Source organism: Gastrolobium bilobum, unplaced genomic scaffold, assembly GCF_033153095.1.
Source record: "Gastrolobium bilobum isolate Gb01-03AN ecotype WA unplaced genomic scaffold, APGP_CSIRO_Gbil_v1 utg24596, whole genome shotgun sequence".
In the NCBI taxonomy this organism is placed as follows: Eukaryota; Viridiplantae; Streptophyta; class Magnoliopsida; order Fabales; family Fabaceae; genus Gastrolobium; species Gastrolobium bilobum.
In genome coordinates, this window is record NW_026897547.1 from 236355 (window position 1) to 248837 (window position 12483).

Genomic DNA, 12483 nt, shown 5'->3' on the forward strand with positions numbered 1-12483 from the left:
TTGTAAAATAGTTTGGTTATGGATAACTATGGATAACCAATTATTTTTATGGTTTGATAAATAACCAGTTTATAAAATAAAATGCAGTTTCATATGAAACCGGTTTTTAAAAATAACCAGTTTTTAAATGTGGAGCGGTTTAGTTATGGATCGGTTTGGTTCTTTTGGACATTTTGCACATCCCTATATATATGTATGCATTTTTTTTCTTATTTATTATTTATATGGTTTAGGTTGCTATTTAACTTTTTCTTATTTTTTTTCTTAAAATGTTATGAGTTAATTGACTGACCTAATTAATGTGGTATATGTTGTTTCCTTTTTTTCAGCCCCAGGATGATGTTGGGTTGGGCCTTTTGCTGGCCTGTAGTTTTCTATTTAAGTCACTTTTTGCTATTGAAAAATTGAGTGTTCGATCTCCATTGACCATTGATTTGCATAGTTGTTCCATAACCATTACGATTGGTAAAACAACTATCCAAGACAAATTATTTATTCACATTCATTTGCTTTCCCATAGCAAATCCCTGTTAACTAAATGATGCCACTACAACAATAACACTTTTTTTTTTCAAGTTGGATCTCCTCCAAGAAAATAAAAATGTAGATGATTGTGGAACTTCTCTCCAAGGAATTGTTAACTACATCAATAGAAGAAAAGAAGTTTCTATGTCCCCAGATGATGCCTAAGCTGATTGATATCAATATTGTTATGGACTAGTGAGTAGGTGGTGAGCTCCTCTCACCATGCTGTGGACTTTTGTAGATCGAAACTGTCTTTCTGAACCAAACTCAAACTCAAAACCAAATTCAATTCTTGTTGCATTAAAAATGTTTATTCCATTTTGTTGGAAGTAACCAAATGGATTACTCTGGTTCAACAGGATTTTGTGAAATGGCCATTGTTGATAGTGATGGCCGCAGGAGAAGGTATAAACCAGGCCCCAAGAATGGTATCAATGACAAGGGAAGAAGCCAAGAACCTTTGTCAAACCTGCATAGTGGACTAACATTAAAATATATGCTAGATATCGTCTCTTATATAACTAGGACTAGCATCTTTTTATGCAAAGCACAAAGCTCCCCAACTTATGAGGATAAGAGTGAGTGTCGATTGTACACAACTTTACTCCTGCATTTTTGCAAAGAGATTGTTTCCCATATTCAAATCCGTGACATTTCGATTACAAGAAGCAACCTTACTGCTGCTTCAGGACTTGCCCTCTAGGCAAATGTAAAAAATTGAAATAAAAACTTTTTGCTAGAAACATACCATTTTCGAGCAGTCATATCATTGTAAACCCAAAATGGTGCAAATGTAGAAAGTATAGTAAAATCAATGGACGTAATATGGATCTGCAACATGAAAGCCCGATTAGCACACCTAAAGAGCATTATTTTTTGAAGAATGGATAAGCATAAGAGAAACATGTAAATGAAGCAGAAGTAATGAAAAAGAGTGTATAAGAAGCTGTATTCTAATTTAGCCATAAATTTGGCCTAGTGTTACTAGGTTCTAGTACACTAGCAATCATTGATTGGAACTCCTTGGTTTAAATTATCAAACATCAGTACAGCAAGACTTGAAAAGTCTATGGCTTTGCTAAAGCTTGTGTAATGAATACAATGGCAAGTGATACCAAATATATGAAATGAAGAGTAAGAACTTACAAATTTACTTTCCCTGAAGTACTGGTAAAATTCTTTCCACTCACCTTCTCCAGCTATACCTGCATAAGTTATGAGGGCTATCCCTACAGCGAGCAATATCTGATGTGTAGTTGAGGTAAGTTACATACTCTCAAAAAAATAAAAAATAAAAATGAAGAGTCTAGTGTGATTATGCTAAATAATGTATAAATTCCTTCAATTGAAAGTAACTTGTGAGCAGTATAACTGGTTTCTTCCAATGAGATTTTTAGTACATAATAATAAGGGCATGCTGTAGGGTTCATCCGTTCATACATGCTTAAGGAAGTCTCTTGAATTTAGGGGCTTTTAAAATTAATCCAAACCATCTTTGTTGTTTCAGTTTCACTGTGCAATTGATTTGTTGCATTCCCTACTTTGGATACTGCTTTATAAGATCAGGTAAGTTAAAAAATTAAAATAATGGGAAGAGGAAACAAAAAACAGCAAAAACAGATTGATTCCATCTAATACTAGGGCTAAATAATCTTTTATATGAAAACCTTCCTAGTTTTTGTAGTTTGCTTTTACTAGGTGATATACTATGTAATATAGTCCTATTAATTTCTTTCGTGTGTGATTTGTAGGTAATGTTCTTGTTTAGGATATACAATTATGTTGTTATTGTACAAAAAATGATAAATGCAACCCTTGTCATGGAATTTGTTAATCACTCTTTTACATAGATATATACTGTATTAAGAGAAAGCATTATTTAATTGTCATTGCAGAGTCTAAAGACTTAAAAAAAGAGCAACGCCCAAATTGGGATGCTTTGCTGCAGAAATTGAACTAAAGTTGAGCAAATTCAATTTACCAGAAAGGATAAAATGCATGCTGGTTTAAAAATATTTTCAAGTTTTTTTTCTAAAAAATAAACATGTGACTGCAATAGGGTGGTTTGTCTTTGGTATTAACCTGAGCAAAATCACCTAACCATGGACACTACTGGTATTTAGGTTACAATGATCAGTCTGCAACAACTTACTAGATGAGGTTGTGATGACTGATGAGCACTTACCATTGCAGTTACTTTTGATTCCAGAAAATTCAAAGGCCACATTTTAAGCTGAGTTTTTTCAACAGGAGGTGCTGGTGGTTTCCAAAGTACAAAATAAGGAAGAAGTACATATGCACCACCAAAAAATGAAAGTACCAGGAAGGGCCATACCGGAATATTGCTTTTTGAGCTGTAGAACAACAAAATGAAGAGATGAAATCAGCTTCAGGCATTGTTAAATAAGACAAATACGGATACAAACACAATGATTTATGGCATTCAAAGCAGTAACAAAGTTAGCATAGCAGTAATGTGGAATTAACATAGAAGGGATAGGGAGTGGCGTTTTTTTATGATAGGGGGCGAAAATAAAATATCAAAGTTAAAAATATTATTATGACTAATAAAAGGGGCTAACTATTACAAGTATTTTTGAGGGAGGGGCTAACTATTAAGACTAATAGTTCATTATTATTACAAAAATAATATTTTATACCTATAATAATAAGAAAATCAAAGTTTAGAGAGGCGACTGCCAACCCATGTTCCTCTCTTAGGTCCACCTATGTAATGTCATTCAAATTTCTGTCCTGTCAAATAAGTCATTTTGACTGATTTTCACAAAGCACAAAGGAGGCGAGTGTTAGTTAAGAAAAAGTGAAGGTATTAGTTAAAACTTACGAAGCATAGAGGTTAAAACTGTATTTATCCTGATAGAAAACTCTATTGAATTAACCACAAAGGGTGGAATACTGGATTGTTACATCACGGATTTCCAAATCCATAAGTATGATTTGGTATTTATCATGATTTTATAATTTTCACAAAAGCAAGTAGTCTTAGATGCATGGCAAAGAAGTTAGATATGAAACCATTCATCAACCTCCACTCATGATAGTTTTGTATATAGTTGAGAAACCACATTAATTTGTACAAGAGAGAAATATATATATTCACAGGAAAGTACCTCCTTCCTGTAGGAATTAGCAGCATGCTATATGCCAACGGCCACAAGCCCATTAAGTACCACAATGATACAAGCACTTCATTCATTCTGAAACCATCATCTCCCTTCAGATTAAGGAGCTTTCTCAAGAAATACATGTCCCTTGACTGAATGAAAAAAGCAACAACCTCACAGATTAAAACAAAATAAAAGGAAAAAATAAAGAGGGGTGGGGCTGGGGGATAGAAACTGTAAAGGAAACTTTGATGTTCTCATAAGAGGGCCAAAGAGTATAGTGAATCCATGAAGATGTATAATTTTTTTATTCTTTTTGCTGCAGTATTAACTACTCAATAATGATAACTATCATACTTTTGAAGAACAGATACCACCATTTACATTTTCTACTCTATCAAATGAAACAGATGCTTCAAACCATGGTTTAAATTGCAGTTAAAGTTGCTGACTGCAATTTAAAACCATGCTTCAAACCAAAGTGATAATAATAAACAATAAATATAACCATATTTAAGATTCTAATGTTCCTTTGATAATGCAAAGAATAAAAAAAAAACACTCCTCGTTAAATCCCAACTAGCGAGTGATAGTGGTGAGCATAATTTGAAAATTTGTAAAGAGACTGTTTTTCATATTCGAACGCATGACTCACAAAGGAACAACTTAATCACCATAATGCAAACAAAAGTAACTTGAAAATTAGAAATAACTAACTAGTAATGTGGACATACAGACATATTGATTTCATATCATTTGCATCAGTCATTTTTATCATTTAGCAACCATAGGCATTCAAGACATATTGCAGCTTAAAAGAAACATATAGTAACTGTTTAACCAACATACAGGGGTCTGGTTTGGAGCAAGCAAGAAAACATAGTACAAGAGTGCAGCCCAAAAGAAAAAGAGCAAAATTGAGGTTGTCCAATCTCTCTCCTTCACAACCCCACCACCATTTCCATTTCCATTCTCACCAAATTCACTTTCTTTCTTCAAATTCTGACAAATATGGAGACGACCCATCTTCCCAAATGCAATAAATGGGGTTTTGGTTTTGAAAACAAGAGGTTTAAAGCAACTAAAATGTCCTGATGCTATTGCTATTCTGTTTGGTGAAACTCTCAGTTCAGCTTTGTGGGGTTGAAGTGAAGTTCTCAACTTTTGGTTCCCGAGAATGGAAAAGTTGCAAGAGACCAAATTGGTTGTAGCCAGCACCATTGTTCAAGGGTAGATATAGATTCTCTCTCTCTCTCTCTCTCTCTCTCTCTTCTCTCTGAGGATTGCAAAATGGGTCGGTCTCATTGTTTAAACCGCTATTTTTAACGGGTTACGGTACATAAATTATAACTAGTTGGGGTGAAACGTAAAGATTGCGAGTTGCATCCGTGATTATTATTGGAATATTGTTTGTTTTGTATTTGAAGTTCTAATTCTGATACCTTGTTATTTGAATCCGTTTGTCCTGAGATCGTGAAAGAGAATCTAGAAGACTACTTTTTTTATTTTATTTTTTATACATATTTCAATCGGATAATGACTTATCCTATTATTTATTTTAAATAAAATTATTATTATAATAATTTTGAATAATACAATAATATTATTTTAGTTATTTTTTTAATTGTTGAATGTTTGATAGGCTTATACAAGCTAACAAGCCTAGGTCAAAACTTTTATTTTTTAAATATAGGTCACGCTAGACTTATAATTTGAGGCCTACAGAGGTCAGACCGAACCCAATATTTTTTACACAGACATGGCCTATTTAAGCCAAAGTCTAGCCTAGCTTAGCCTATTTACACCCCTGCTGAGGAGGATCGAACACATGCTCTCAACTTACCTGGTCAGTTCCTAACGCCAATCGAGTTACCATCATTTGATTAATCTAGAAGACTATGGGTGTAGTGATAATGAGGGATAACGACCAAATTGCCACTCTTCTCACAAAATATTACCTGAATGCCACGGTTCCAAAAAAAATTCCCAAAATGCCACGTCATCTAACTCGCTATAACATGTGGCGAGTTAGGTGTGCAGACTTGGCAGCAGGTTCATGGCCACGTAAGCTGTTGCGCAGTGCAGCGAGATTACGTGGCAGACAACTTCTGCCACAGTTTCCATGTGGCCTAAAATGCTATGCAGTGTGGTGTCTGGTTACTTTTCATGAATTCCGCCACAATTGTTCAACATTGCTACACAAATATAATATTCAATTACTTTTCTTGAATTCCGATTACTAACCTGCCACTGGCGGTGGATGCCTTCCAACAATGTCCAGTGAAGGAATTGGATAACATATGGCGATGGACGGACATGAATCGAAATCTCCCTCCACATCGGTGTCTGATGAGTCGCTTTCAGGAATAACCCCTTCATCCGTCCGGTCGTCTGAGCTGTCTGTACAGCACGTCGGAGCATACTCATCTTGGGTAGGATGTAATTCAAGTGACATTGGTACTAGTGGTGGGGGTGACATATCTTCAGGATTCACCAACGGCTCTCTATTCATGTCGGTCAACTGAATGGAAAGGTCATAACATTGACTGCTGGACTGTCCACCAGAGTCTATTTCCGCATACAACTCAATAAATATTGAGTCTGGATGTAGTCGAAATACATCTACTACTAAGGCGATATCTTATCCTCAACAATCTCCACCGGAAGTCCGGAACCCAACTTTCTTTACCCAAATGCATCGAGTAGTTAAGCGAGACAGAGATTGACCATATTGTAATCTCAATTTCTTGTATATTGCCTTCTTTAGTTCATTAAAGCTACATCGCGGGCTCATGCGCAATACTTTTGCATCTCCTTCAAAAACTTTCCCATTAGAACCAAAATATTTCCTCCTATTGTAATAGGCTAATGCAATTAATGAATCATTATTATCACTCATTTTAAAAAAAATTAGGAGAAAAAAATAACACAACAGAAATTAACTGAAGAGAATGAATCCACACTGATGTTAAAAAAAACATAAATTAACTTAAGAGAACGAACCCACACTGATGATGCATAAAACGGGAGCGGAAGAGGGGTATATAATAAGCTAAAAATGCTAGACTGTTGGGCTTATGTAACACTCCGTAGTATTCCGATTGTTAACATACATGATATTTAGCATACACAGCGGAAGACTTTATCTTAAAAGAATAATAACGTGTCTTATAAAAATACGAGTAAACTTTTTCAGAAATATTTTGTAAAACATTTTTAAAGCGTTCATCTGATGTATTGCATTTGCGTAACATTAACCTCTAAGTCTACTGATTAAAACCATTTGGCCATCACTAGTGGCCGTTGACCATCCAGATATGACATCAAATGTCATTCCTGACAGAGTCTCACGGGCAGCATAATGGTTGTATTTCGGATAACTGGGATCATGGTCCCACACATACACAACCTGATAGATACAATAATTAAACATACAGCTCGCAAGTTTCACACGGACTGCGATCCCCTATCAGGGTCAATACAAACAATCAGGCTCCATGCCCAAATAACTAAATGCATACATCAAGTCTATATAAATTTCAAAACGTCAAAGCATCAGTAAATAATTCATGGCTCCAATACTACAGTCATGAGCCTAAATAAGTACATCACATAGTCTCAACATAAGATAATAGGACATGTTAATAAATATACAAGCCATCATAGAGTCTAAACATAATAAAGATAAATCAACAGTGTCATCCACTACTCCAGGCGGGGGCCTTGCCCTTAGAAGCATCACCGCTACTCTGGGTACCTGAAATGATGTCCCCAAACGGGGTGAGATAACACATCTCAGTAAGCTCAAGGTTCATAGAGGATCCTCTAATCCCCTGAGCCCACTTCCTGCATGACAAGTCAGATATAAAGCATATAATACAGGCATACAACATAAACATAGCATCATCATATCATCCTTGTGTAACCCCAGGGTCAAAGCCATAGACAGTTACACATGTGTGACTCCAGGGTCAAGCCATAGACAGTCAACACAACCTCTGTATGAAATAGCTCCCATAGTCAAGTCACAAGCAGCCTACCTACCATAATCACTGGCCAGGATTCTCATAACATATATCATCAGTGCATCATCATAACGTCAAGAATCATATAACATTATATGAATGTGAATGAATGCACATATACATTACACCACATACTTTCATACAATACAACCATAATGCCCACCATCATGGGGGGCCACAAGAGAGGAACAACCAGAACTAGGAGTTTACCTCACTGAGCCTATCACAAGCCCAACTCCAACAGAAAAACATGTATGCTCTGATAAACCCTCAAGTTCCAAATCCTCTAGGAAAATCTAGGGCAGGAATCATTTACATCATTAATACTCAATCACTTAATGATTCCACATTTCATTCTTACATGCCAATAATATGCCCATTACAAGTCTAGACCAATTATTGCATAATTATGTATTTTAGTGCATTATTATAAGCAACCTCAATCCTCAATCACTTACATAACTTGGAATCACATTCTAGGCTCACTTAGGTAACTTAGATTATTTTTACACATCCAAGCCCTAACTATGTGACAAGGCCGAATTGTATGTATAGATATAGCCTAGGTTGGATTTCCAATTTTAAGCTTAATTCAAGACTAGTTCCTTAACTAATCACTTCACTAATTAATCTTGGACTTAATTTATGAACCCACACAATTTTCATCACTTACTTTCCCTATGGAAAGTACTAAAACCGAGGCATTAGTATGGTTCCATGGTGTTCAATTTAAAGTCTAACTCACTCTTGGTTCCATGGATGTTTAGTTCAATCCTTAATTCTTTCTAAGTTAAGCTCCATTTTTTCATATTCCATAATTATGCTAAGTATACCTCGTCTAGGTAATTTTAATTATTAACTTAGGTATATTAACATGCTCAAGAGTTAGAGCTCATGAACACAAGAGAGAAAGATGATATTTTTCAAGAAAAGTTTAAGAAACTTACACAAAAAATCAAGAGAGCTATGCACACAAGTGTCGTTCTTCAAGAGAACTCAAGAACACAACTCCATGGCCTTGAAACTTCACAAAACCGTGGCTGTACAAGAGGGAAATGACCACAAAAATTTGATTCACACCATGGAAATGGTATGGTTGTGAAGAGGAGAGTGAGGGGAACGATCTTTGTGAAGGAGGTTTAGTGATTTGGAGAGATTTTGTAGGAGAAATCCTAGAGAGAAGTGAGAGAAAATTTTGGAATTTGAATTTAAGAGAGAGGGAGGAGGAGGGAGGCGCTGCCCTAATTAGGGTTGTCATGTCGCTTTAGTGGCACTTTGTCCTTTAGTGAGACCCGATGTAATTTTTATCTGAACCATTGTCAAATTTTTACCCGAAACCCCCAAGACTCTAACTTTAAGTACTTAACATTAATTTTGTCTAATTATCATGTTCATAATTTAAAATTTTGATTAGTAGATCACAGATCCACAAACAGTCGTTTAATTACACTTTAGTCTTTACCGGTGTTCTTAACTATATCTGGATTTCATAATCTTCTTAAATTTAACATTATTGGTCTACTTATAACTTGTTAGGCATATATTTGTCTTTATTTCTATTTTCTCATCTTTTTCCCGTTCCGGGATTCTACCGGCTGCTTCTACAGCAGTACAAAATACCCGGCAGAAGTGACTTTTCTAAAATATCCCATTATGGGTATCAAACTTCATCAAATCATATACTAACCTCATTTTTGATGTTTTCATCATTATATTAGCTTTCTAACAATAATTTTCTAGCTTGGAGCTATTCTACTGACTATTACTCCGTCAGCAGTTAAAAATAACAGATGAAAATTCACCTATCTAAAATACCCTCAAGATGGATATCAAAATTCTTAGAATTTCATCCTCATTCTATTTATGACCATAAGGCCCTCATCATAACCCTCTAGTTTAAAATTCATATAATTAGGGTTATTATACTTGTTAAGATCCACGTGTAAAAAAAGGTGACACATAAAACGCTATGCTGCTTAGCGAGTTGTACACGTGTCAAAAAAGTGACACGTAACATGCTATGCTGTATAGCGAGCACGTGTCAAAAAAGTGACACATAACATGCTATGCTGCTTAGCGAGTTATACACGTGTCAGAAAAAAGTTGACACCTAAGACGCGACGCTGCGTAGCGTTTTAGGCCACGTGGCAAAAGCTGTCTGCCACGTAATCTTGCTGCACTGTGCAGTGCTTACGTGGTCATGGACCTGTTGCCACATGTGCATACCTAACTCGCCACGTGTTGCAGCGAGTTAGGTGACGTGGCATTTTGGAAAAAAAATTTGGAACCGTGGCATTCAGGTAATATTTTGTGAGAAGAGTGACAATTTGGTCATTGTCTCATGATAATGATGCTAAGAAATATTCATAAATAGTTAAAGTGGGCGATTATATTTATTATTGGTTACTCTTAGATCTATTTGAAATCAATCGTTGAAAAAGAGAAAAAATTAATTGTTATTGATTTCGAATTGATCTAACAGTACTAAATAGATAGTAAAAGTGATAAGCCTAAAATAATGGTAAATATAACATTCCCCCCGATAAATATCCACTTGACATTGCAATGGCAGATAGTCTATAGATTTTTTATGGAAGCAAAATTACAAACAAAGGTGGGCACTGTTGGACAAGGGATTGATTCATACCTTATAAGGGTGTGGGTTCAAATCCTGCTTTGTTGGTGGAGATATATAATCCCTCTTGAAAATTCTTAAAAAAGTTGGGGAATCTTCCCTAACCTTAGTGGGATACCGATATCCAACCCCACTTAAACTTACTCTTACTAAAAAAAGTACAAGTGTATTGTTATAAGTTTCAACGATTTATAAAAAAATGAAATAGGAAAAATATTTTAGATATTTTATGATTATAATATGATAAAAACATTTTTTATTTTGAATGATACAATTTTGTATTATTTACTTGTTTCGATATATATAAAAAATGAAAAAAATCAAGAAATATAATTATGTTCTTTAAAATAATAAATGTTTTTTTCTTAAAATATTTATATAAATTTATAGAGTCCATCATTATTTATATAATTAAAAAATAATAATATTCATAATTAAAGTAGTGTTGTAAAAACTGGACGAGAACAACCAATCCAATCGGTTGGCCTAGAAATTGGACCCCCAACCAGTTCGGTCGATGGGCAGACCGTGTATGTATTCGAACTGATGACCTACTTGCAACTCGGGTTTAACCGGTTTGAGGGTTTAACCTCTTGGGCCATCACTAAACCGAAGCATCGTTGCCCCTTAAGATCAATTGCACCTTGGCCTCCTCAGAGAACCAATGAATGAGCCTGGAAGAAAGTGTGACCGCAACTGCACCCTAGGCAAGACCATTGGCCATTAATAGCCATAGAAGAAGACCAATCGTCATAGGAAGTAAATCCAACAGAACAAAAAGCTCAGCTTCAGTCACACAAACCAAAACTCAAATAAGTATGCCAAAAAATAGTTAATTTTTGAACAAAATGGGATTTGATTCTGAAATGGTAGTGTCAAGTTTAAAACTTTTCTCTAATGGGTATGCCACAAAGCAGTTAATGTTGAGTAAAATGGACTCTGATTCTGAAATGGCAGTGTCAAGTTTGAAACTTTTCATTTTTTATTTAGAGTATGATGTAAAGGGGTAACATGCGTAGTGCACACATTTGTGCTTCCCAATAAGTTCTCTCACGAAACGAAATTTTCAAAAGGTAGTGTGGCTAGTGGAATGACAAATGTCTATAGGCTTGTGTAGAGATCACACCAGCTTTGATAAATAAAAATTTTATGAAATGTCTGTTAGCGTTCATCAGTAATTCATTCAAAAACATGACAGAGGATCTTCAGAATTTATGAGTTTCACATAAACATACATTTGTCCATAATTGCGGAAGAACTTTGATGGTGAAATCCTTTCTCAGAGTCTTAACCCTTCACTGCTCTTGTATCTTCTTTAACAGAGATTGGATACAACTCTTCTGGGTCGACAATGATAGAGAGCGTTTCTGTAAACCACCTTTTATCAGAAAACCTCGTTTCTCTGAACGTAACTGAACATGTCACCAGTTACTTCTTTATAAAACTTCCCTTAATAGTCAAAATTACCATAATGCCCTTTTATTAATTAAATCAACTGACACTTAATATTATACACGAGACAAATGATTTTACATTCTCCCACTTGGCTCATGTCATGAGGTGTCCCTTCATGATTTAATCAACATTCATTATAAAGTGCATTTACTAGGCTAAAGGTTCCATACATTGACCTCATCATAATTCATTATTAGAAAAAAAATCAACATGAGTCATGGCGGTTGTATGCTATCAAGTCGGCATAGTCCCTTCCATGTACTACTATATTAACTCTTCTTCCTAACATGATATTTAATAGGAAGTACACATTATGTCCAACAATAATGTCTTCATAACGGACTATAAACATTTTCAATATCATCACATATACTTGCATGCATACATAAATTGAAAACAAGACAATATCATAAACATATATTCATCAATGAGCTCAGAGTGTCAACACTTAATACGTAACAATAATTATCATCATTAACTAGCTGACATAATGCCCATTCTACATACATGACCAGTAAATGTCTTGGGCGGTAATCCCTTCGTCAAGGGATTAACTATCATAAGATCGGTGCTAATATGCTCTATAGACACTCTTTGTTTCTGAACCTCTTCTTTAACGACAAAGTACTTTAATTCCATATGTTTAGCACCTTTGGAATACTTGTCGTTTTTAGAAAAGAAGACCGCTGCGGAATTATCACAATAAATTTTCAGCGGC

At 35.1% G+C, this 12483-nt stretch overlaps 1 protein-coding gene across 2 annotated transcripts; it reads right to left on the bottom strand.

The window, feature by feature from the left end:
• Positions 1-515: 515 nt before the first annotated feature.
• Positions 516-4937, bottom strand: LOC133307966 (uncharacterized). 2 transcript variants are annotated; one of them, XM_061508554.1, is made up of 6 exons: positions 4500-4937; positions 3657-3802; positions 2711-2870; positions 1672-1770; positions 1274-1356; positions 516-994 (listed from the first exon to the last, which is right to left on the bottom strand). In XM_061508554.1, the coding sequence occupies exons 1-6, from the start codon at positions 4869-4871 to the stop codon at positions 868-870; spliced, it is 987 nt and encodes a 328-aa protein (XP_061364538.1). In that variant the 5' UTR covers positions 4872-4937; the 3' UTR covers positions 516-867. The 2 variants fall into 2 exon arrangements, with proteins under 2 accessions (XP_061364538.1, XP_061364537.1); XM_061508553.1 differs by having other exon boundaries at positions 2711-2879.
• Positions 4938-12483: the final 7546 nt, after the last annotated feature.